Below are 26721 nucleotides of genomic sequence, written 5' to 3'. Positions count from 1 at the left end.
TGTGCATTTTGTAATGAGAGTTTGTTCCTAAATGAAGTGTGTATTTTATTTTAGGAGTTGACTCAGCTTGTGTTGCGGAGGGAGCTGGTAGAGTATAGTTGCTCCTGTTTTTAAAAATGCTCATTTCCTTCCTCTTGCTTAGTTTCTCTCACTTTCTGTCTCTATTTAAACCCAAAGCATCACAGGAGAAAGTCTCTTTCCCTCCTGAGAACCTGAGATTTGTTTGCCAAGTCAACACACTGCCTTTTGCAATCTGTTAAAAACATTTATTGAGAGATTAAACAGAATATTTGTGTGTTCATTCAAAAGGCAGGTGTTTGCTGCTGAGGGCCAAGACACATTCTAGTGATACTGGTTCCTGACGGGATTTTCTTGCCGACTTGTTCTCAGACTGCTGTGTTTCTACTTTAATAATATGCTCTGTCTTTCTCAGATTCATTGTTTCACAAGCATGTGTTTGCTTTTTATAAACCTTTTTGTATCATTTGTATTATCTTTCTGCTAACCAGAGTACACTGGACTGCATGCAGGTACTGTTAACCCTTTGCCTGATTCACCTCCTGGGCTAAATGATTTATCTTCCTGCCCCAAAGCCTTCCCTGGCCCCTGTAGATAGACCCACCATACCCCAATTATTAAAATGAAATACTTTGATTTAAATACTTTAAGATGGCAACTTAACCATGTTTATACATCATTTGTGTTAAAATTGTAAACAGTTACAGCCCTGCAGTAATTATTGTAAAACTGTGCATCATAAATGCCTCATGTGGCCGCAGAGGCACATTTGATGCTGGTGCAATTTGTTTTAGGTTACTAAATGTGTGTAAATCAGGTCATTCACACAGGGCTAGATAACAGTGTTTTTGTGGCACAGTTATTGCTCCCAGCTACACTAAGCACAGTTATCCTGCTCATCATGCTGGCTTGTTATTTGATCTTATTGTATTAAGGTAGAACCTCCTCTTGTGTATACCAACGCATGACTGAGTCGGATTGCCGTTTGTAACTGCGTATTTGTTGGAGATTTTTAAATGAGTTTTAGTACATTCCCACTTCAGCTCAGTGTAGCTACATAAGAAGTGACTGTGGAGTAGGCTTTGCGTAGGTGAGAGCTAACAGGAAATGTTGTTCAGACCGTTTCGTGCTGAGGCTTTTGTCAGATCAGCCTGCCAGGAAACTCCCACCACAACCTGAAGTGAAATCAGCAACATATAGAAACTCAGCGAGGCTAAGACAAACCTGTAGTGTTCTGGCAAATAACGCTTCTGCCTAGTGGCTTTGTTAAAGTGAATACAGTGTAAGACAGAAGCACAACATATAACTTCTCATAACATATGCTACCCCTCCAACTCTGGGTTTTACTCCCGTTTCCCATCTGACCAGAAAAACTACCCACCTTTATTTCTCTCCTTTCTCTTTCCTCTGAACCTGTAAGTCTTGGTCACTTGTGTTTGAAGCTTATAACAAATGTTTCACTGACAGATTACTTTGTCGGTCTTCCAGAGACCTAAATTCATTTTGCTACTTACTTCATTTTATAACAAACTGTTTATACCTTGTGGAAGCAGTCTTGTATGTGTTTTTCTCTATGATACATGCAAATGGCTGTGTATGCTTTTAGGTTTCTGCATGATACTGACTCACATAAAGATGGTTACTTTACTTACAGGGCCCCATTTTAATTGCCCAAGCATAACGACAAATGCAAAGTAGTACGTCCTGGGAATTTCCTATTTTAATTAATAGATCAACTTTACCAGCATTCCTGCTTTAACTACATAAAAAGTAATTTTTTAGATGCCAATTTAAACGCATCTATGAGCCTGGAGAGCGTTTATTTACATTTTGGGCTGGCTTGTTTTATTTCTGCACATTTTCAAGTATTTAGTTTGCAGTTAACAAAATCACTATAGTGGAACCTAAGTTTCACCAGGTGTGATTCTGAGACATCGTTTCTCATTGCAAGGTCTAAGACACATTGTCCACCAAAATACCAACAACTTGCACTCCTGTGCACTGTGCACTCTGCGCTGGCCACCAAAATACCACACGTGGGCAAAGTGAACTTCAAGGTCAGGAAAATACCAAGTGGTCGGAGCACTGCCTGCACTGGTCGTTGCGGCACCATGAAAATAGGGCCCACGGAGTTAGACCCCGCCACATGACTGATGTGTTACAATAAGACACTCAAGATTCACTTAAAACACAACCAACTGTGTTCAAACACTATTTTACCAACCTTTTAAGCAAAGCTTGTGTATTTAAAAATGCACAAAAGTAAATCACAACAGTTACCCCTGAAATTAATTGATAATCAATAATTGATGATGTACTACAATATGATAGTGTTGAAGAGTGTATTTTTCCATTTAAAGTGAATTGGTTTTTACTGGGTGTCTGTTTTCCCTGTCTGTTACCTGATGTGTAGTCAAAGGTACGAGAGCTGGAGGACAAATGTCGCAGCCAAAGCGAACAGTTTGGCTTGCTGTCCCAAGAGTTGGAGAAGTTCCGACTGCAGGCCTCGATGGTGGACCTGGCCAGCTCTAGCCTCCTTAACAATCCTGGCCTCTCTGTTCTGACCAATGGGGTGGGCCTGACTGCTGAACGAGGTGGGCCACACAACCATGACATGATGTATTCACACCCCAAAGTACAACCTTATACAGAGAGAGTATATTTGTTTTTGAGGGTGTTTCCTCACGATAGAGTCCTCACTGCAGTTAGCTGCACATCAGAGGATAGTTTGTTCTTTTTTAATTTTGTTTAGGACTTTAAAAACCTTTTTAACAACCAGGTGAAAGAAACAGATTAATTGAGTTCATTTATAATATCCACAAAATACTTGCATATAAGTTCATGCTTAAAAATACATTTAAATTTTGCAAATACATAGCAGTGTCAACAACCATTTTTTCTTTGAACAAAGAGTTGAAGTCAAGCAATCTGCCTTATTCTGTCTTGGTTCAAGATAATCTAATAAATAATTGTCTAACCGTAATTCAGCTTTCATAGTATATCGTCTTTGTTAGTGTTCTTGAATTCTTTCAGTTCCAGAAATTGGAACAGAGCATGGCCTGGGAAACGTAGACCATCAGCATCAGTCCATTCAAAAGCATCCAAAGCCATTTTTAAACTGTCAATCAGGGATGCTTCCTTTTAGGTTTTAGTATAGGAAAGTTTCATTGTGGACTTTGTACTTTCCAAAAGATCTTAATACCAGTATATCTCTGTAATACAAATTGAGCATAGTCTCTTACATTTCACGCGGGCGTGCGTGTCACATTTCAGCTATGTCTACCAAGCCTGTGAATTAAAGGTCATTTTAAATTCCTGTTCACCGAACAAAGTTGTTCGCTGAAGAGGAAATGTTTTTAGAATATCCAAATAATGTAATCCCAGCCACAACCGCCTTAAATGTAAATGTAACAGTCCACATCTAGTCCAAATCTGTCCTACTGTATGTATCCCACAAATGTATTCAAGCTCTTTCTCCTACGTTGTTCATGTGTTTTAGACTGCACTGGTGGCTCATGGGACATGGTGTCTCTGGGTGAAATAGCCTTCTGGAGTCTTGAGGGAGGGGACACTCTCTCCTGCCCTCAGGGTAATGATCCGTATGGTACTCTCTGTCGCTCAGTATATGTTGGGCAGTGTCACTAAAGCATGGCATGTTCAAACCTGTTCATCTCACCCACATAGTCACAGTCCAACACTGTAACAGAGCTTGTCTGTAATGCTCAGCATCACATGAGTGCCCATGGGGCTGCTGTTAGAAATGAACCGGTTAAGCCCTTTAACAGTGCTGGTGTGACGAACGTTGCTGCAAGGTTGTGACCTCTAACCTCAGACAGATGGAGACAGGATTTTTCCTCCACTGTTTAATCAGCTAGGTTCAACCTTGAGCCTCCTGCATGTCACACACCTAGCTGCTCATGGATTCAACCAGGTTAACCAGTGAGAGGGCCGGGGTCGTCTATTAAAGTCACGGATTATGTATTATCCTCTTGCCTCCTCTCTCCTGCTAGATGTGGCCACTGCTCTGCGGATGGGGGCCACCCCCCACGCCGCAGGGCTGTCCAGGGTGGAGCGCTCGCCTGTCACCAAGCATCGAGAGCTGCCCACCATCAGTGTCAGCAAGTCAGGCTCTTCCTCCAGCAAGTCGGAAACCACACACCTCACCCCCAAGTCTGACACCCACCTCAGTCCGCACAAATCAAGCCCAACACATGAGGTACCAGCATTTAGAGTGTACAGTGAATCACTTGTTACCTATTTCAGAATGAATACTTTAATTTATTGATCATTTATCAGGGGCAGCGAACATTAATCAATATCGATATGATGTAAATGTGTCGTATTTAGCTAAAGGCTTTCATCTACGGCCCCCTGGGCAGGTTGGTGTTATTAAAAGAAAGAAACCAGACAACATGAACAGTGGACTAATAACATTTTGAGTTTTTAATTTAAGTTTTGTGTGTAGTTTTTTCTTACTGGTGATTCCCTGAGAGCAAATATTAAACCTTTTGCAATGTATTAATAATGTCTTACCACACAGCACCGATTGTGATTATTAAATATTGTTACAACTTCTTTCAGTTACGTTTACTGAAATACACTTATCAGTTAGTACTATACACTCTGGTAGGCAAAGCAATACCAGTAATTCTGCCGAAAACCCAAGACCGTATCTCACCTCTCACAAAACCCTTGTCAAATATCTACTACATTTGAAAGTTGCCAGCCACTCTTCATTTCTGCTAGCCAAAATGGCTTTCGCATTTGGTGGGTGGGTTAGCTGGTTGTTTGTAATAATACTCCTTCGGTCTCCTAATGTTCACCCAGGTTATGTGATTGTGTAGGGCTCCTGCCTGCAGCTCTTCTGCATTCTTTGTTTCTGTATAGACAGGCAGATTGCTCATCAAGACTACCAAGACAATCACATTGATTGTGTGGATGTAATATATTGAAAAGCCCTCCTTAACCCCCTCCTCTGTCATCACACACGAGTACAGACTGTAGCTGAATATTTTAGAGCTCCCGCTGCTCATTTATAAGATTTTTGGATATTTGGATCTGCTGCTATGATTTGGTGTTTTTGTTGTGTCTCCAAAGAGTCGGTGTCTGGTCTTGACAGACAGACAGGTTGGTGGTCTTTCCATCTAGTCACTCGTCTGCCCACAGCTCAATAAAGCTCATATTTATTGAGATAATCCACTCGCCACTGTGGATTATGAAGGTTATACAGTAGTAGTTGTAAGTGATTATCCTTAAAAAGGTTTTCCCAGGGTGCTATAAATATACAACCTTCAACCTCTCTCATTGTATTGAGTGTAACTGTTGATTTTACTGTAATTCTCTACTAACAACAGTGACTCTTGATACTAAGTCGTCATTTAACAATACTGTACACAGTATATTCACGTGAGCATGTTATCTTTTAGCATGCTAAAACTTAGTTAAATTGATTTTTCTTTTAGTCATTTACAGTCAGCAGTCAAGGCTTTTACCCAATGGTCTTTCAACTGTCTTCCTATGCTTAAAATGTTGCACCACATTTAATAGCAAGTTTCAGTGTTAAGGAAAATGTTGCAAAAAGTTGCCCTGAAAGAACATGCTTGTTTATTCAAACCGCTAGTCCTCTACTTCTGCATTGTGTTGTTCTCAGGTGGACACTGCCAGTGAAGTAGAAGAGCTTGACATTGACGTAGCCCCGGCACCTTACACAGCCAGCAGAGGAGCAGCAAAGCTTCAGGTTTTCATTGCAAGATACAGGTAGGCATTAAATCAAGGCAAGTTGAATCACTATGTCAACAGTTTGTTAACATGTGATCAAAATAACTTCCTGGTAAAATGGTTTTCAACAGCTATAATCCATATGACGGCCCCAATGACAACCCTGAAGTGGAGCTTCCACTCACTGCTGGAGAATACATCTATGTGTATGGAGACATGGATGATGATGGCTTCTATGAAGGTAAGTCTGGAGTGTAGATTGTTACATCTACAGTTCCATATGTCTGTATTTAAATGGTGTACATTCAGTGTTTTACTGTGGCTCCATACAGGTGAGCTGATGGATGGACGGAGAGGGCTGGTCCCCTCTAACTTTGTGGAACGTGTATCGGACGACGATGTCATGAGCACTCACCATCCAGAGACAGGGGACATGTCACATAACTCCCTGCTAGACAGCAGCTTGCACAGTGCCAGCCACCAGCATCACCTCCACATGGGCGTCAGCGCCTCAGAAAGGACAGAAGCCTCTGCTGCCTCTGGCCCTGCCTCAGCCCCTTCAGATTCAGCATCGGCCTTGGCTGTCCCAGCCCCCCTCACCAACGGCCTGGACTTGGATTTGGAGGAGGTGGGAGTGGACATTGTGCCTTACCCACGTAAGCTCACCCTCATCAAGCAGCTTGCCAAGAGCATCATCATCGGCTGGGACCCTCCGTTGGTGCCGGCTGGGTGGGGCAATGTGTGGAGCTATAATGTGTATGTGGACCAGGAGCTGCGGCTCAATGTGCCCTTCGGTTCCCAGACCAAAGCGGTGTTGGAGCGGCTAGACATAAACCTCAAGGCCTACCGTGTGTCAGTGCAAAGCCTAACAGAGAAGGGCCTCTCAGACCAGCTGCGCTGCAGCATGCTGGTCGGACGGGATGTTTCTGTGGCGCCCACGCAGCTCCGCGTGGACAGGGTCACCGCCACCTCTGCCAACCTGACCTGGCTGCCCAGCAACAGTAACTATGTGCACATTGTGTCCTTGAATGACGAGGAGTGTGAGCTGGTGAAGGCTGGCTGCTGCTCGCTGTGCCTCAATAACCTCTTGCCCAGCCTGCAGTACACAGTCAAAGTGGAGGCACGGCCGCACCGCACGCCATGGGAGTTACCTGTGGAGCGACGTGAACACAGAAGCGCTACAATCACCTTCACCACACTGATGGCAGGTCAGGATTTAGTATTTTATCTAATATCAGATGTTCTCTTAAGGTGCCATGCTAACTACACTTACACATAGTCTATGGGTCATGAGTCAATGAGACATATTTTCCACCATTCAGTTAAATCATATCAAACATTCCTTTTGGACAAGACTGAGTACAGAATATGTAAGGCTCAGTCTGGCTCAAATGTTTGATCCAGATTAAGGGTATTAGACACATTTTGAGAATCTTTTCAAAGTAATAGCTACAACCTGATACTGTAGCTCTACAGAAACATTGGTGTAGGATTTGTGATTCAAACATAATAACATAACATAATAAGTCACAGAATAAAATGTTTAGGCATAACATAAGACTTAGATTACATACACATGTACTAATTTGAATCTTTTGTAGAAATATGGAGGGAAAATGCCCTGCACAAATACCCTGACCCTCTGACATGTTTCCATCAAACATTAGCTACTTTTCAGTATGAACACAAAATCCCCAGACATCCCAGTTAGATGATTACATTTTCTGAACTTGTATCATTAGCTAGTGTGTGTGTGTGTGTGTGTGTGTGTGTGTGTGTGTGTGTGTGTGTGTGTGTGTGTGTGTGTGTGCGTGTGTGTGTGTGCGCATGTGTGCGTGCATGCGTGCGTGTGTGTGTGTGTGTGTAAGAAAGATCCTATTCAGGAGCTTACCTAAACTTTGTGTGGGTAATATGACCAGCAAAACCAGTTCACTGTTGAATCTGTCTAACTCTTAACACAAAATGACTGAGCTCTGGAGCCAAGGATTGTATTGCTATAAAGGGAAGGAAGATAGGTGACTGGATTGGCCTCTATACTGAGTGAATTCCTACATGTTGGTATTTACTTGAAGTGCACTTTGCTGTTTTGTTTGGTATTTTTCTGCCCTGCTCACAAAGCATTACACGAGAATAAAAGTGAAGGCTCAAAGAATTGGAATTCCACGTAAAAGGGGAAGCTCAGCTAAAGGTTATGGTATTTTGGTGAGAACAGAGTCACTGATGTTGCTTGATGCTGAGTTTTGAAAATCATTTGATGTCAGTTTGTGGTCCCATATTGGCATTCTGCTCCTCCCAGTGAACACCATTTTATTTTTCATGAGTAAACCATAGGCCTGTCAGATGCACATTTGTGATCGGTGTCAAATTAGATTAGATTTGAGTTGTTTTCTCTAAATGATCATTCATATTTGCTTAAGTTTCATGCCCACAGTCTGGGAACCAAGGTATATACATTTCTTAATGTCCCTTTAGAGTGTTAGAAACTTTTTTTGTGGTAGAATCATGTGCCCAATGTGATATTCATTTCTTATCCCTTGCAATTTATTTTCAATATGAGTGAGTCACTTGACCCTTGATTAATATAAAAACATTTCTCTAATATTTACTTGCCACTGACTGTGGTATGATTCTGTCAATCCGTGCAGGTCCCCCTGATGCTCCTCTGGATGTACAACTGGAGCACGGTCCCTCCCCGGGGATCGCCCTCATCAGCTGGCTGCCAGTCACTATAGATGCTGCTGGGACCTCCAACGGAGTCCGAGTCACTGGGTACACTATATATGCTGACAAGAAAAAGGCAAGAACATGGCGTTTGTTGTGGGACTTAAATTACTTTAACCCAAGCAATGCATTGTAATTTAATTTCAGTATATTTACTGTCTGCCTATGTTTTTTGAAAGCTGACGTACAGTTTTGTAATATCAATATGATGTGGGAATTTTAAAAACATACCTTCTCCTATTCAAGGTGCTGGAGGTGTCTTCCCCAACAGCCGGCAGTGCCCTGCTGGGCCCTTCTCAGATCCATTCCCTGCTGGCAGCTCAGGAGCTTACTGTCCGCACCATGTCCGCCCACGGGGAGTCCTGTGACTCTTTGCCAGTCGATGTGCCCTCCAAGCTGGCCGCCATCATGGCAGGTCCAGCTGTCACCCCCCCAGTTGTGCCACCCTTATCCTGCACCCCTGCAGGTTCCAGTAACCCGCACTCACCGATGCCCTACGGGAACTCTGCTGCCAAAGTCTCCATGTTGCCCAGCATTTTGCCATCGGACATGCACATCACTGGCCTCACAGAGGAAGCTGCTGCCAACCCTCCTCATGCTCTCTACTCAGAATATCTTCTCTCATCTGCCTCATATGTGAAGGCCTGGGCCAACCCCTCATCTGCTGCTGCCTTGGCTGCGTGTGAGGCCACATCACCAGAAGTCTCCACCATCACACCAGTGGTAATCCTCATACTGTATATATTAGAGGCCACCGCTTGTTTTTGTTTCTAGATTTTCAAACTAGTGGGGAGGGGGACTCAGGCAAAGATACTGCATGAGGCGAAATGGACAGGTGCATGCCGGTGTTCTAAAAACAACTGGAAGTTAGTCATTTTAGTTTGGCCCACGTATCAACACGGTCAGCAGTGGCAGTTCATGTAGGCAAAGTTTGTACTCCTCCTCTGAATCAAAACTTAATCAAATCTGAACACAGACATGATACCCATTTTTTCCATAGTGGATAAATGCCCCTTCTCTGCTTAGAAATCATTAGAAAAAAGTCCCTCCTTAAAACTGTGGTTTTCTTCACTTTCAAAGTAATTTAGTGATTGTTTTCTATCCATGACGATGGGTTAATTAAATAGTATTGTATTGACAATCTTTCTCCTCTTCAGGTTAATGTGACCTCCCCCACCACCTCAGCACCTCAACCATCTCCAGTAGCAGCACCAGCACCTGCACAAGCACAAGTAACAGCAGCAGCAACAGTGCTGGAGCAACTCAGAGACACAGACAGCCCTGGAGCGATACGTCCGTTCCCTTCTATCACAGAGTTCATCGAGGACCCCAGTGCCAAGCTCAGGACCCCTGAGCGTATCCCTAGTCCACCCAAAGTCCCGTTCACAGACTTCCTTAACCCTGAAGACACTAACCTCCTCCGACCCCCCTGCCCTTCACCGCTGGAGTCAGAGGTAGAAGAGGAGCAAGAGAATACCCGCTTGGTGTCCATTGAGGAGTTCTTGAGACAGGACCAAGAGCCAGCGTACTGTAGCAGGCAGCAGGTCAGCCCTGATCAACACTATTTGAAAATGGTGTGCTCCCCTCTATAAAACATAATGTAGGTGTATCTGAGTCTGATCACTGCTGAGAACTGAGCAGAGGAGTTGTCTAATTCACCAGCAAACATCAATGTGATAAATTTAATGAGCCTCATCCTGCAAAAGTGCAGGATAAATGTACTCTGCATATACTGTAAAGTTGCTGATGTCTTCTGGAGTCCTAAACAGTTTATGCTAGACCTAATCAATCTTGGTTATGTTTACCTTGTGGCTATTGATCTAAATGAATGTTAGCTCATTATGAGCTCATTGTCTCATAATGGACAGTTGTCAATTTTAACATATATTAATCAATAGTTTTTAATTTGTTAATCAATCCATGAATGTTGTCAGGTTTTGTTAACTTAATTCATTATATCTTTAGGAATTATTGAGATATACTTTTTTATAATAACATTTTCCATCATACTTTCAAACTTTGGCTGATGTGATCATAAAACAGGTGTTAAATTGCATTCTATGTGGTATTAACAAGGTTTTAAAACAATTTAAATTAAAATGAGTGAACCCAAGTTTTTGTTGCTTATAAAGCAACTTGTGAAAACATCACTTTATCCTGATGGATTAATGGAGACAGTGCATAATACAAAGTTTTGAGCATGGATTTCTTGATATTTTGCTCACATATTAAGCTTAAATAGGAGATCAGGTAGCTAAGTCGGTTGAGTGCCCGCCTCATGTACAGAGCTTAGTCCTTATAGCTGCGGCCTTGGGTTTGATTCCAGCCTGGGGTACTTTGCAGCATGTCTTTGCCTCTCTCTGCCTTATTTCCAACTTCTCTCTCTGTCCTCTCCAGATAAAGGCTAAAAAGCCCCCCCAAAATGATGTGGGAAGTGATACATTTGTGTCATATTTCAGTCAAGTGTGCTCTTACCAGCGCAGTTTCTCAGAAGCTGATGCGTTGGACCAAGGCCAGAAAAACGGCATTCAAAGCATATTCATGTATATCGAATAAACTGCAGTACGACTTTATTTCAAGTACTCAGTGGAATGACTCATAAGGACTTAACATTTAAGATAAATTCTCACAGAGTTTGTTTGATGTTGATGTATTGTTTGCAGAGCTACAGCAGAGGGCTCGTGGAGCCTCCCAGTGACTACCACGCAGACAACAGCCGTTCAGATCTGTCTGACATCCTGGAGGAGGAGGAGGAGGACCTTTACTCTGACCACCTCGGAGAAGCACAGGCCAGGGGCTACACTGTTGGAGCTAATAGGGTAAACGAATGAGTGCTATACATATGCTGTAGTTAATTTTTTGAAGTATGCTTCTTTCAGTTTGCATTTTATAGTTAAGTTCTCATTTATTGGCCTTGTTTCTTTTGATCATGCTTGATTTACATTATTGTTGTTTTTGTTTTCCTCTTTCTTTTTTCTTTCCTTTGCATGGCCTTGTTGTTGTTGTCCATTTTGTCCGCGCTATTTTCACTGAACAATATGATATCCCATCATCACCAACCGGTTCTTGCTTGCCTTGCCCTGTGGCCCTTGTAGTCATGCAAGTCAGAGCCTTCAGACAGTGATGAGGAGGTTCTTGAGAGGATCCTTAAGTTGCCTCCTCAGGTCTCCAAAAGCAAGCAGCTGTTCATTATTCCTGAGGTGACGGAAGAAGAAGATAGCAGTCAAGAAGAGCCTTCAATCCACCATAGTCAGCCTCGGCTCAGGCCCAGCCCCCTTCACCCCAGAGACTCAGAACGCCTCCACCATGCCCCACAGCATCACCCGCATCACCCTAACCCACACCCAAACATTCCCCCTCACCATCACCACTTCAACAGGGATCCTAGATCCCTAACCCAAGAGCCTTTACTCAGGCACGGACCCCTGCAGGTCAAGCCTAAGACACAGCACAGGGTGCACTACGCAGACACAGTTGACACCATCAGTTATCCCGAACAAGACATGAGTTTATATGATGGTCCCACCAGCAGGCGGGCCTCAGCCCGCTGTCCTCCCCAACCGACCCCAAACAGCAAGGAAAGAGTACTGCTCAGAGGGCTAGGGGACCGCCTTAGGAGGGAGGCCATGCTCAGGAGTCAGATGGCTGTCACTGCAGCAGCCAACCCTGGCTATGGTCCAACCCCGCCAAGACCCTACCCAGTCAGCAAAACAGTAAGGACAATGAGGTCACCTATTAGTCGCGGGTTGGAGATCGACGTGGAATACGGCACAGACGACAACGAGGAGCCTGTGGAGTACAGTCCCGGGGAGGTGGTGGTGGAGCAGATGAGCTCCGAGTGGTGGGTGGAGGGGGCTCAAATGGAGCCCTGCAGACCTTCTCTCCGCCGCGGGCTGAAGGCTGATCTACTGGTAAATGTTATCCCAGCCCCCTCCTCTTCCCTGTAGCAATGTGGATATAACCTTCTGAGTCCTTTAGTGGATATCATTGTACTCTACCACTCAGTAGTCAGCTACCTTTTCCATCAGCATCACTGCAGTGGACAGACGAGGGTCAGGCAGAAAATTTTGTTGTTATAAAATCAAGCAAATCACAGTATATTATTTAGTAATGGCGTGTTGATTTGCCGAGATGTGACCAGGAAGTGGTTGCAAAGCGTTTAAACCAGTGCATCATTACCCAGTGGCTTCAGTCTTCTTATCTTTATAAGATTCTGTGTCAAAGAGTAGCTGAATCTGGTCTCCCTCTGTCTGACTGCGCTAATTCCTGTTGTATTTAAATTCTTCTACACCTTGGAAACTACCCGGTTCTTGTTTTTAACTAGCCAGTGCTGCCTTATCCTGCTTTAGCTTTCTGCGGATGTGCTTTGTCCTGTGTCTGCTAAGACCACTGCAAAAAAGGAACATGTTTATGTTGAAACAGTAGAATGCTGGACACCCTGGGGTTTTCTATGTACTGAGTTTTCAATCTGTAATGAAATCAAAAAAATAAATCAAATGGGTTATCAGTAGATGAAACTTAGATTATTGAATATCGTTTAAAAAAATAATATGCTGCATTTGCTTTTTTATCCCTGAACCTTGAGGTGTCCTCTCCTACCAAGTAGTGACTGTGTTTCTGTATTAGATGTTTCTCTTAATGTCTTGTTTTCTTTTTCTGTATGTTGAGCAGGAGCCAAGTCAAATCCCTCCAGCTGAGAAAGGTCCGTTGCGGGGAGCCCAGGCCGAGCTCTCTTCTAAACCAGTGTGCTTGCAGGCCAGGCAACTCAAAGGTCAGAGACTCTTTCCTCTTTTGTCTTCCTGTTTCCTCTATCTCTTGATTTCTTTCCCTCACTTAACCAAGCTATGCAGTGGAATTGTATGATGCAATGCTGACACACCTGTGCTTTCTGTTGACAACTCTCCCCCTCTCACACATGATGGTAGTCAGATTAGGGAGGAGGTGGTGCTGTAGCTGCAGTGAAGAAGTAGGAGAGAGGCTGCTAAGCTGAGAACCGGCTTAGCCCAAAGTGGCTTGTCATGACAGGAGGAAGTGACAGACATTAAAATAGTAACCTTGATTAGCCAGCGAAGAAACGGACTGCAGCGCGGGCCTATGAGCCCCTCTCTTATCTTATCTACCCCTTACTCTCTTCTTTTCTTCTCAGTGGCAGTGATGACACACTCACTTAGTATACCTGACCTTTCTGTTCTGGTATATGTGTGGGTGCACAGTTGACTACACACACACACACACAAACGCATAAGTGTACACGTGCAGGAAGGGAGCAGGGAGACGTTATGTCCCATCTACTAGAAAATCAGTGAGGATGTGAAAGTGTGCAAGTTGTCTGCCCATGACTCTTGCCACAGATGGGCTGATTCTCCCTAATGAGATAGAGAACACGTCTCTTTAGTACAGCTTAAAGTCTCACTACTGCTCTTCAAATGTGTTGCTTGCTGTCAAATTGTAATGCTTTTAGCCACAGTGGTGTCATACCTCATGTCTGCTATGCTGTAGATGGTGCTACAAGCCAAATCTAAAGGCTGCTTTGCATTATCTGTGACCTTGCACCTTTAGTAATTTTAGTGTTAGTACTTTTTTCCTGTTTGCTTGTATGTTGTCAGTTTTAGATTATAGAGTGGTTCAAGTGCTGGAGCCCCTGTTGCTTGCTTGCTGCAGATCATGAACGAGTGCACATTTGTCAAACGGCTCACACAGCTTAGGATCAGTGGTTTAGCTTGATTACCTCTTTTAAGGACATGCCTGTGCTCTGCACACTGTTCACAGCAGCACTGCAGTTGGTGGGCAGTGGGGGAGGGGCAAGCTGGCTATACTATTTGCAGAACTCATTGTGAGCTATGCATGGCCTGTGTGAAAAGTATCTGTTGTGTTGAAATAAAGTCATTGTAATAGCAGTGACAATAAATTGTATTTATGATATTCTAATTTTACAAAGCGAAAGAAGAGAAAAAGAAAAAATAATTATATTAAAAGAAAAGCTTATATAAAATAATGCATCATTAAAAACAGGACATTAAACATTAGTGTGTGTGTGTACGTGTGTGTGCAGGTGGTGTTGATTCATCAAAGATAAAAGGAGACAGTGACATACGCATCTTCGTGGCCCTCTTCCCTTATGATCCTGCCACCATGTCACCCAATCCTGATGCTGCTGAGGAAGAGCTGCCCTTCACTGAAGGACAGATCATCAAGGTATGTCGACACACACAACTGTGACCCTACTGAATAAGCTCACCTTAACAGAACGGCTACAGCTCGCATAAGATTAGATATGCATACTGTAGGATCACATTACTTGTATATAATGACCCTCTCATGGTAATCTTGGAACATTTCTATTCTTTTTTTACACTCCTTTCCCCAGGTTTACGGAGATAAAGACTCAGACGGGTTCTACCGAGGAGAGTCTGGTGGTCGTCTGGGCTTTGTGCCATGTAACATGGTGTCTGAGATCCAGGTGGAGGATGAGGAGACCCGCCTGCAGCTGCTGCAGCAGGGCTTCTTGTCCACAGCGGCCTCCATGGAAAAGATAGGTTGGTGAAACTATTAGTCACAGACTTATTAGCTACCTAAAGACATGCCTGTTGGCAGATTTCATGAATTCTAATTATGTTATGTGCTGTTAAATGTGTTCTGGTGCTGTACAAATTGGTGAAAATTGCAATATTTATACTCATAATATCACAGCTGTTCATGTGTAAGTGGTAAATGAAAATAGCAGCTCGAGTGTGGCAGAATCCAGACCTGTCCCATTATTTAGCTTATTATTCAGATTCAAATTATTCAGACTTTGCTAGTCTTCAAATTGGCCAGCTGTATAAAGAGACACATGGGCATCTTTTTGTCTGCAGTTGATTGGAGAAAAAATGAAAGCTGTTTTCCAGATGAAAGGAGGGGGAGTTAAAGCTCCCTCTGGCCTGTTGACCTTTTGAACCAGCAAGGAAGCACATAGAAAGCTCTCATCAGATCAGGCTAGACTATTTTGGTTGAACTAAATTAAAATGGACCCTTAAAATGTTCCCTGTGGCATTACTTAGAATGTTTTATGGGCTCTTGTTCACTGAGTTACTATTAAGCAAATCATAACCATCTACTGCGTTTTCATGCAGGCGACTAAAAAAAAAACAACACTTAAGTCGAAGTGTTTGCCTGCAGTGAGTGGTAGTGAGCCACCCAGCAAAACGAAGCTGACACTTTCCTTCTGTTTCCTGCTGTCTACCAAGAGCAGTATTTGCAGATGGTTTAACCTTTTCACTTCCACTTGTTCTCACTGCTGTGTCTGCTGCTCACTGGTTGTCATTTTATAAATTGCTCTTCACTGGCTTTTCATTGTCTACTTTGTCTGCTTCTCTCAAAAAAATGCACTTTTGTGTTTCTTTTTGGTTTCAATTTTGTTTATTTTGTTGATTTTCCTTTCTAAAACTCCATAAAGGCACTCGCACACACGCACAGCTTCCCCGTCGCCCCGTTCCACCGCCGAAACCGAGACGATCCAAGAAAGGTGTGTCTCGCTGCAGATTGTGGCTTCCCACCTCACTCCTTTATTCTCTTCTCTGGTTTGCTTCTCTTTCTGTCTTTTTCACTTGAGCTTTTGCTCTTTCAGTTGCTGCTTCTCACTCAGCGACCAGGGGGGATTTTTAGGCCAGCTACTATAATGTAGTCAGGCAGCTTCCCAGCATTATGGTCAAATTTTACCACTATCTATACTGTAGGCCTTCTCTACAGTAGTTTCATATTCTATTGTTAAAGTCTAGTGTTACATTTTCTTTCTTAGTACTTACAGGCTCCTTAGAGTTACTTCATCTTTCCACAGGGTCACTTTTTGATGATTTTGATTTTGTCAATAACACCAGTGCAACTACTTCATGAATGCTAAAAGGCACACATGAATACTGAGTCAGTCCTGTCAGCCTTCATTGGATATTCATGTGATACAATCCAGACATAGCAGCAGAATGTGGTCTCTTATTGATTGATAAAAGAAAGTCTGTTTGCTACTATTCTGCTCCCATGTCGCAGATGCATTACATGAGCCCCTAGTTCACTTGTTGAAACAGCATCCCCTCTGATCTCCATCTGTGGCTTTGTGTTCTCCGGTGTGATGACTGAGACATGCTGAAGCTTCAGACAGGATTATTCTTTGGCCTCTGAGATCTCATGTCGTTCTGTGATTGTGCTTGTGCTCTTTTCCCTCACCTCATCTCTTCCAGTGGAGTCTGCGGCACTCTGGGACGAGAGCGTAGACTCCTCCAGCCAAGGTTCGTTGTTAGAGCTTTGACCCTCTGCCTCTCTGCTTTCACCTGCATGATCAGACGACCGTTTCAACGTCCACAGGAGGACAGCATGTGTTTACTTGCCATTTTGTGACTTCTTCTTTTATTATTGTAAACATGAGGACTGTATTCTACATGCTGATAACAGCAGGGCCAGCCTTCATTCATCCTTATTAGGGACTGTTTGATTATTTGGGGGTATAATGAAAGATTTTGACCATTTTAAGTTCATCAATAAAGGAAGGAAAAATTGAAAAATTGAAAAATTGTGTTGGAAAGCTTACGTCCTTAAGTTCTTCATTGTCCCCCAACAATAAATGTCAGGCAGTCCCTTTTCCTAACTTGTCTTTTCATTTCACAGTTCAAGTGGCTTCATTTAATCATCAAATAATTTCATTTTCACTAACAGTGTTGCAAAGAGTTACAATCTTCATCCCATATGTTTGCTCTGATCGATGTTTAAAGACAACAGCACAGCTTAAGCTGTTACGACCTTTTTAAAAGAAGTAAAAAAATGCTAACTCTCACTGATAATCTCGTGTTGTTGTTTTTATTTTCATTTTCACGTTTGACTGCAGTGGTGTGACTTTGCCTCAGCTTAGCATGACGCTGAGAGGTGTCGGACATGGCAGACATGATGAGCTGCATGCTGATGGGCTGACTGGAATTGCGGAGACGCGTTACTCCTCTAATTATCAGGATGTCAGACCATAATGTTTGCCCCTCTCTGTTTGATTGACAGATCCCAGCCAGACTCCCACCGCTGCTGCTGCGGGGAACCCAGCACCAGGAGCTCGCAGGATGGTCGCCATCTTTGATTATGATCCACGAGAGAGCTCCCCCAACACTGACATAGAGGTCAGACTTTTACATGCATAATATACAGTGTGTGTGTGTGTGTGTGTGTGTGTATATATATATATATACACACACACACACTCATTATCTGCCTCTCTGTTTATAACTGGGTTCAGGCTGAGCTGACCTTCAGTGCAGGAGACATCATACATGTGTTTGGTGACATGGACGAAGATGGCTTCTTCTACGTAAGTCTTAACATACTGTAATCTGAAATTTGGAGTGGTTTGTTTTTAGCGTGAGATGATGGATGAGCTCTTATTTTTGCACCGTGCATGAAGCTCTTATTGTGATTTATTCTAAAAAAAAATAAAAACATTGTTAAAACTGCAGAAAAAAATGCAAGAGGAGTTCTTCCAGAAAACAAATCTACATAAGAATAATGAAATAAGATAAGACTTTATATGGGGAAATATGATAATAAATATAATAATAATAAATAATAATAATATAATATACTAAATATGACTTGAATTTCTGGTTTCTTTAACAATTACATAAATAATAGCAGTCTATGAATTTAGTTGAATTACAGTCCTGCTGTTAGAAGATGTTCTTGTGTCTTAATGTTGCATTCTTCTACCAGGGAGACTTGAATGGACACAGAGGCTTAGTACCCTCCAACTTCCTGCAGGCCTTACCAGAAGATGCTCCAGTAGAACCTCTCTCTGCTCAGCCTGCACCAGAACCCAGGAAAGAATCACAGGTAGTTAGCATTTCTATCTATCCAGCATGTACTGCATGATATGGAACTGCAGACAAACTCATTTCATCAGTCATTTTGACAAATCACTGACTTTTTTGACTGAATTTTTTTATCTCTTGCACATATTTCCAGAGTCTGCATTCTGTCATTTTGGTTTCTGTTTGTTAACATTTCTTTTGCCCCACTGTTTCCTGCATGGCCTTCTGCAGAAGCAAAAACGATCTGTACACTTTGAGACTTGATCGTAAGTGTTTTTAGATAGGACTATAGCAGCTCATTGATCAACACTAGTATCCCATGCTCACCCGCTGTTTATATACTCCTTCCACCTTAACTGTAGTTCTACAATACTCCTTTGTATAGGATCCTGCACCTACCGATTGTTTTAGTTTATCAAAACACAGGTCAAAAAATCTCCAATCCCCTTCCTTCTCCTTTGTGTGCCCTGTCCTTGTGTTTCCCTTGGTATTATGAAGCAAACTAAGCTTTAGATATCCTTTAATTTGCATCAAGTGTACAATGTATTTGAAATGCTCATTCTAAAAGTCTTACTTTGTTCCTGAAGGGTACCCGGACTTCTTCTACAGAGCCTCAACATCCAGGGCCCTCAACATTAGAAGAGGCTTTGCACCGCCAAACAGAACCTCTCCCTGACCCAATAGAGGTCACAGACCTGCGACCCAAACTGGCACCCACTGCAAGCCCCACGTCAGACCTTGACCCCGGTCCAGGTCCAGCTCCAGATCCAGCTTCAGGTCCAGCTCCAGCTGCAGCAGAGGCCTGCTGCTCCCCTCCAGCCCCCCTTCCAGCAGCCAGCCTGACACAGACAGACTGTTCTGCACAAGGCAAGAAGAAGAAAGGCTTTTTCTCCAAAGGCAAGAAGCTGTTCAAAAAGCTGGGATCCAGCAAGAAAGAATGAGAGTCAGGACATCTGACTCCAAATACGTCCAAAATTCGCGTCACATTGAAAGCACTTTTTCTATCTTCACTGTTAGTCTCAGTTGGTAGTCAGCGTGGTCAGTGGCTATCAGATCCTTTATAAATTATGGATTTGCCTTAGAGCACTGCAAGACCGGCTGTTCAATTTAGACTTTACTTTAAAACATCAACATACAGCTTACAGTAACACAAGAGCATGTAGAAGTGCATGCAGAAGTGTGCAAACTCACAAATATATTCTCTAAATACTTCCTAATTATCTAAGCGTAAGCAAATGTTTAGCTCAGTAAAGGCTTTAATGCTTGGTATAAAACACTTAGTTAGTCCCCAATGGATCAGGTTCATTTAGAGAACTCTGATATAGAGCGATGTTGGACAGCAGACCAGACTTCAGCCCAGCTCAGACACGGCTAATTAAACATTAGCTTTAATGCTCATGTACTGGTGCCACTTTATTTATTTGAAGCAAGCGAACAGAAGCAGCAGTCCCTCTCTTCCTCTGTGTGACTATAATGCACTATCCATTCTGAATGGATGTATTTTAAATATCTCTCTGCTTGTCCCTCACATGCGTTTCTTGTCTTCAAGAGTATTTATACAGCACTTTGTACAGAACATGTTATTTATTTGTATCAGACTCTTGCCCTAATCATCACCACATTGCATGAAGTAACATAAGGGCAGGAGGTTAGTTATATAGAGCTGTCAGAGACAGTGATGAGCCACTTTGTTATGTGTAGTTTTAATTTAATGTAATTGGGGTTTGAGGTTAACAGTCAAGGTATTTATTGAAGTTGAACATACTGGTAAATATAAAGAATGTGAAGGGGGGCCCTTCTTGTGGGTGTGTGGGTGGGTTGGTGGTGGGTTAAGGTAAAGCTGCCCAGTCCACTGGTGAGACTGAAAACAAATGCCTTTTTTCAGACATTAACGCGGAAACTCTACTCCTGATGTTTGTGACAACCGTTGCACCTGGCCTAAATGTTGCGGACAACATATTTTCTGTCTGTGTGTGAGTGTGTGAGAGAGAGACCTGCTGCGTGTGCAGAAATGATGTAGTGTCTAGTGATCGGTAGGCTGCTCTGTTAGCTAATAGGGCTGCAACTGATGATTATTATAAAATCATTATCCATTCCTAGTTTTTGGATTAATAATTTGAGCTGTAAAACAAATGGCCGTCGCAGTTTTCTTACAGCCCAAGATGGTCATCAAGGGTCTTCAGATCCAGATCAAAACTCAAAAGATATTTGATTTACTAAAATGGAAGACAAGGAAAATCAGCAGATTCTCACACTTGAGAACATAAATCCATCAAACATAAATATTGTGTGTATATGAATGGATAGAGGAGAATATTGACCATGTGGATAGACGTTGTGAGCCTTATTACTATCTAAAAAAACCCATCTATATTTGAACAACATGAAAAAAGTTAATATTAATGGATTTTCTCACTCCTATTCTTGTTATGGAACTAGAGTTCTAATAACTTGATATGAAGAGGAAGTACAATGTTGCCATGCAGTCAGTTAGCTGTTAGCTAACTTCAGCCCTGTTGACATATTGACACTATTAATAATATGTTTGTATCTTTCCTATGGATGTACAGACAACTATCACTAGATTACTTAGATTAGAGTGAAGCTGTGTCCTGATTGCGGGTTACACCGATAACCACAGCAGCCTGATGCTAAACACACAGTCTGTAAGCTTGTGGGATACAGTGGGGTTTGACCGGCGCATGTTGGGTGTTTTTACATAGAACACAGCGAACAGGAACATAACAACTGCAATAAGTTTTTTTTTATCTTTTCTTTTGCCTCCATGTTATAAAGAAGCTCAACGTGTGTGTGTGTGTGTGTGTGTGTGTGTGTGTGTGTGTGAATATTGGGTGAGACCGGCTACACGGTGTTCCAACATCTTCATCAGCCCACGCAGTGTAGTGGTGATTTGTTTAAAGCAACTTGAGCAATATAGTGTATTGTGTACTGCAATGCTAGAACTAAAATAGAGCCATTCTCTATCTTTTAATGGTTTGTGACCGTTTAGCTTTGAACAAGTATTTTGTTTTGATGTGACTACGTGGACCAGGCCTTAGCATTCAGTTTGTTAGTCGGTTACAACGCATGCAGTGATCGTTCACTCGCTCTGATTGGATCTTTTATCTGTGTGACACAGGGCTGTTAGGTAACTTCTCAGGTTTTCACTTGTAGTTTCTTATTAACGCTGAGCCACCTGTTGACTCTGGCTGTCAAGAACTGCAGAATATGCCAAACTCTTAGGTGCTTTGCCTGTTACCATAGCTATGAGAGACCCAGCATCCGGCAGCATGGGGACATTCGGCGGACTGTAATCTGGGTCAAAGCGTTTGAAGAGGGTTGTTTTGAAGATCAGACCTGCTTTCACTCACGTTGAAGTTTTAACACGTGGGTAGATGGAGTCACACCTGATCACACAAGTTGGAGGCACATTTTGTTTTTCTTTAATGTCATGATTGTTTGAATTGTTTCGTCAGTGTTACATAAAGGGAGCATGATGATGCCAAGAATAAAAGGGAGGTGAGAACAACAAAGACACTTTAGATGTGAGAGTAGCCGGGATAGAGGCAAGACTGAGGCTGTACTGTATGTATTGTTTTATTTAAGCTTATTTTTTTTTTTTTTTAAGGGCAGAGGGAGGGTGGACACTCAAAAGTTGCCGAAATGTACAGCGAATATTTGTACTGATCTTGTATTTGACGGCCTTTAATGCACAAGTATTCCTCTACCTGCTGTGTAGTGAGTAGGCAGCTCCACTGTTGACTGATTAGGACCTAGACCCATATAGGTAGTGTTTTAGCTCAGTTGATCATATTTAGCCTTACAAGAAGACCTTGTTTAGTCTTAATATGTTGTTTACAGGATGTTTATTGATTGCATGCATACCAATGTTATACCCATGTTCGGCCTTATTTATGTTACTGTCATATTTGTGTTTTTCTAGGCTGACGAGTCTACAATATTCGACTTGTAGATTGTCAGTGCAGTGGAAAGGACTCAGTAGGAGCTGTCTGTATATAATGGACAGCGTTGGGTCTTGTGAGATATTTTCATACAATGCGGGACACTTCTTTATTTAGGTTTTTTTTTTGTCTTTCCTGACCTGAATTCATTATTTGAAACCAGTGGAAGATTTACCTTTTTATATATTCATGTTTTTATTACCCTTTTGGAAGCTCATCTGTAAATATTTTTGTTAATATTGTTTTTCAGATTTTTGTTTTTGTTTGTTTGGGGGGAGGGGTTTGTTTTGTTTTGTTTTTTTTGTTGTTTTTTTTGCATGTCCGGGCATTGTCAATGGAGGAACAGTAACTAAAGATGTAGTGCACAGAGGACTCGTTGACTTGAAATTGTGATGGTTTCTTTCACTATGGATCTTTTTACAGGAATAAAGTATGTATATTTTCACAGAAAACACGTGAGTCTGCGGTGTGGTGTGCATGTTGTGTTCCTGGAAAGTTACCACAAAAAAAACTTGGTTTTTATGTTTTAGATTTTCATCTTTATTTTGTATCATACAGATTACACATCATATGTATATGCTTATCTCTTTGTTTTTTATTTCTCAGAACAGTTTCAACAGATGAATTGTAAAATAGAGGAAAGAGTTGCAAGCTTTGCTCTGCGCCACACACCACCCATGTGAACTGACTGGGGCAACACTCTGGGTAATGCGTGGCCTCATGAGACAAAGCAGCTTCCTCTTTTCTGACTTCCTGCTCAGACTCCATGCCGGGCCTCTCCTCTCCCTGAAGCCAACAGTACACTCATCCATAAAGTAGGAAACACTACACTGTGGCGAGGAGTTTAGTAGTGCTTTCTACTTTATGGATGACTGCACTGTACATCCACCGTTCGTCTTCCGTCTTCTGTCTTCTCCCACTTCTGCTCTTCTTCTGCACCTGCGCTTGCATCTGCAGCTGCACACAGACGCACACACACACCAACCCCCGCCCCAGACACACACTTCTAACACCAAACTGAAACCACTCAGCTCAGTGCACACACCCTAACAGACGTCGCTTTTGGCAAGCCAGAAAATGCACACTTCCTGATTTGCCTTGGAACATTTGCATGAATTGTTTTCCAGACAGATTGTTCAAATCCGAGCGAGGCCTGTTAACATTTTCATACAGAGAACAAAAATCATCCAAAGGGCCCAGCCTGTATGCCTCAAACTGTTCGCGCTGAGGCAAAAGTCACAACTAAGCGGCTTGCCAGAGGAAGCGCTATCTTGGGGAAGCCATTTTTGCAGGCATGAGTAAGCTTTTCTGTCTGTGCAACAGATCACTTGGTACATTCATGAAGAAGTCATGTAAAAGAAATGCAGACATCTGTTATCATATCAGAAACAAAGAGGAGCGAATGCAAAGATCCAGTAAGTACATCAAACACTAAACAAATAAATACTATTACACAAGCAAAAAAAGATTGTTCAGTTTTGGGTAAAATTATTTTGGACTTCTGAGTAGAGGTCACTTGACCTGAAGTTAGATCTAGAAATGTAGAGTTAATGAAGTAAAATCAGGAACACTGGTGTATCTGTCATTACCTGACCGGTAAAAAGTATTTTTTTATCGTGTCGCCTTAAATAATTCTAGCATTAAATAGTCAACGTCGTCCATCATACTTTACCAGAGTCTTCATGTGTTTTCTCGGTTTAAAGTGGCGATTGTCCGGCAGCCTCACAAGGTGTCTTCTGTCTGTCCAAGGAGTGGGTGAAGAAGAAGAAGTTGTCTCCTTTTGAACCCCTCCACAGCCACGTGATGCAACCACAGGAAGAGGTCTAACAGTCACAGCCGCTCTCTTTCTCTTCTTCCGTCTTAGCTCTCTGCAGACTTTTTTTTTTAAATGCTGACAGCAACCATGAAGATAATTTGTCCCAGACAGTACAGCTTCTTAATGACACAAACTACACGGGAAACAAATACACTCTCAACATTTGAGATTTTTTTGTGTTTACCACAAACATCCCAGATTTCCTTTTAATAAAGTCTTAATCATCTTCAAATCAAATTCTTTTAAGGGGCAATGTTTCCATCTGGTGATGCTGTACTGCAAGCCATGATGTCATTTATACTCGTGTAGACATTCTTTAGCTTCATGCAGTCTTGTCCACACTGCAATTTAAAGTTGGGTAATCAGCTCATAATGAAGTGCAGAGAGAGGTTACAACACACAGTGTGAGCACATCTGTAGTCTTCCCATCAGGTCAATGTGAACTATTTAGAGTGTTTTTTACATTTATATTTCACATTCATTTTGTTTTATTAACAGTTTCATGGTGTGTGTGTGTGTGTGTGTGTGTGTGTGTGTGTTTGATATGTACAGTATTTTAAGGATACTTCCTTAGATCATTTTTTACACGCTTTGAGCATGCCCGTTTAGATTTCTGCATGAGTAACTGCTTGGACGACAAAGAGACGCAGGAACGCTCGGCTGAGTACATCAAGTACCTGATGAGTAAAACAGTTCATGTGAGATGATGGTTTAACTGATAATCGGACTTTCCTTTGCTAAAAATGATCTCTCAAGTGTATTTACTGTTAAAGAAGAGTTAATCATGAGTGATAAGTGTTTGTTCTTTTTGACTGAAGCGAGGCCCCACTACCTCAGGCGGTGTAAAAAAGATAGAAGCTACAGGATGTGCGGTACGGCAGCAGTGTTGTGAACTGTATAAGGGCATTTTTAATTTCAGTTTGTTCAGAATGAAACAATTTGAGCTGAAATCAGTTGTAAGACACATCATTAAAGGATAGGTTCACATGTTTTCAAGTGTCTCTTAAAATGATCACATGCTTGCAGGTACATTCAAAGGGTTAGTGGTTGCTGTAATTGTTCTTCCTGTCCATACTGGTCCGAAAGAGATCCCTAAAGCAATTTCAGTGAAATTAATGGGGGGACAAAATCCACAGTCATCACTTTAGAATGGATTTTGACACAGAAGGAGAATTGCAGATCACTTAACATTGTAATTGCATTAAGAGAGGATCTCTTTGCAGCAAGTATGAACAAGAGAAACAATTGCATAGAACAAATGGACATGAGGGCATGTGAGAACAGTTTTAAGATGAACTTGAAAAAAATGTGACCCTATCCTTTAATGTGAAAATCAAATTTTTTTTTTCACCTGCGTTCTCTTGTTCAAAGCACGACTTGTTTGCATGTGGAGAGACATTTTTGTCACTTTGATTACCATTACCTTTCTGTTGGTTTCTAAAGTGAAAGGCGGAAGGTTTCAATTCCCCGATAATGTAAATGTACAACTGTAACCGCGTGGTTTCTCAAAATGCAGGTCACTGTGGACAATGAATTAAAGTCACTGTATGCTGTATGTACACTCTACTAAACATGCAGCCCTACAACCCTAGTTGTATCAGTGAAATCAATGATCAAATGTATTCAAATAAGAGGCTGCTCATACTCATATATGGGCCACTGGTAGTAAGAGCAACACTTTATTTTAACCTCTTTACAACCACAGTATGGATGTTTTAGAAAGTATTTATTGTTAGTGTGCTTCTTATAGATGCTGAGGGGATTCAAGTGTTACTGCAGTAAGATATGCAAAAAAGGTTTGGGGCACTTCCCTTTGCATTATTTTTAGTCCTCACACAGGCTCCTTCTTATTTCTCTTATTCGTCCTTTCACAGGCTTTTCTGGCCTAATAACTCCTGTATCAATGTAGTAATGTAGTGCTTTATTTGGTGACATATCTGACGATTTTACCTCACGGTTATTTTAGTGGAACCATGTGAGAAGTTTAAAGGAGTAATCACTGGTTTTTGATGGAATTGCTAACATCTCAGTGAGAAATGTACTTTCCAGCCCTGGATTTAAGTTCAGTGTGTGTGCAGGGTTCAGATGCATTCTCACAGTTTCCCAATGAGGGCTTGAAACAGCATTGGTGTGTATTGAAAAGAAAGTGTGTTATAATAATGGGTTATAACTTTATTCCCATGACTTCTATTACTGTCGGGCATTGGGCCTACAGAATGTAAATGTATGAGTGTGTGTGTGTGTGTGTGTGTGTGTGTGTGTGTGTCCGTCCACTACACAACAAAGGCATCAGACATAAGATGACACGGTTATAATACAAAACTCATAAAAGATGGGGAAGGTGACGGTGCACCAGATAAACATTAGAGAAACGCGTGTTGTGCCTAATACTGTGAAACACACGCACCTCATGTTTAATGTCCCGTATGAGTTGCAATAAGGCTAAACAGGAGCTTACTGTATGAGGATTCTGGGTATTCGTCTATTTATTCATATTAAAGGCAAGGGTCACTCACGATGCTCCATTTACAAATAAAACAATCCCGTATGAAGACTTGTTGAAAATAGCCAGCATATGGTGTCTTTAAAAGCCACACTTTTTTTGTTTGCCTTTAGCCCTCCAATCTCCTGACCCCCTGTCCTGCGTTTTACTAATCCCTGCCCTCAG

General features: G+C 42.1%; 1 protein-coding gene and 1 long non-coding RNA gene across 8 annotated transcripts in view; both read left to right on the top strand.

The window, feature by feature from the left end:
* LOC119895365 (RIMS-binding protein 2) overlaps window positions 1-22694 on the top strand; it is a 70871-nt gene extending 48177 nt beyond the window's left edge. For 3 of the 7 annotated variants that reach the window (XM_038708442.1, XM_038708441.1, XM_038708446.1), the window contains 18 exons: window positions 55-87; window positions 2432-2612; window positions 4029-4234; window positions 5639-5775; window positions 5868-5977; window positions 6069-6944; window positions 8382-8533; window positions 8704-9180; window positions 9615-10001; window positions 11121-11276; window positions 11553-12368; window positions 13129-13228; window positions 14510-14652; window positions 14825-14993; window positions 17476-17591; window positions 17708-17779; window positions 18178-18297; window positions 18863-22694. In XM_038708442.1, coding sequence (XP_038564370.1) covers window positions 55-87; window positions 2432-2612; window positions 4029-4234; window positions 5639-5775; window positions 5868-5977; window positions 6069-6944; window positions 8382-8533; window positions 8704-9180; window positions 9615-10001; window positions 11121-11276; window positions 11553-12368; window positions 13129-13228; window positions 14510-14652; window positions 14825-14993; window positions 17476-17591; window positions 17708-17779; window positions 18178-18297; window positions 18863-19216 — 4605 coding nt within the window. In that variant the 3' untranslated portion in view covers window positions 19217-22694. The remainder of the gene's footprint in view (window positions 1-54; window positions 88-2431; window positions 2613-4028; window positions 4235-5638; window positions 5776-5867; window positions 5978-6068; window positions 6945-8381; window positions 8534-8703; window positions 9181-9614; window positions 10002-11120; window positions 11277-11552; window positions 12369-13128; window positions 13229-14509; window positions 14653-14824; window positions 14994-17475; window positions 17592-17707; window positions 17780-18177; window positions 18298-18862) is intronic. The other 4 variants (XM_038708443.1, XM_038708445.1, XM_038708448.1 and 1 more) reach the window with 4 other exon arrangements.
* Window positions 22695-23539: 845 nt separating this feature from the next.
* Window positions 23540-24279, top strand: LOC119895367. Its single transcript, XR_005443059.1, has 2 exons — window positions 23540-23652; window positions 23941-24279. It is a non-coding gene; the product is annotated as an uncharacterized LOC119895367 (long non-coding RNA).
* Window positions 24280-26721: the final 2442 nt, after the last annotated feature.

This window comes from Micropterus salmoides, unplaced genomic scaffold (assembly GCF_014851395.1).
Source record: "Micropterus salmoides isolate LMB-PRFRI ecotype aquatic unplaced genomic scaffold, ASM1485139v1 Ms_hic_scaffold_9, whole genome shotgun sequence".
Classification (NCBI taxonomy): domain Eukaryota; kingdom Metazoa; phylum Chordata; class Actinopteri; order Centrarchiformes; family Centrarchidae; genus Micropterus; species Micropterus salmoides.
This window is presented reverse-complemented; position numbering and strand designations above follow the sequence as displayed.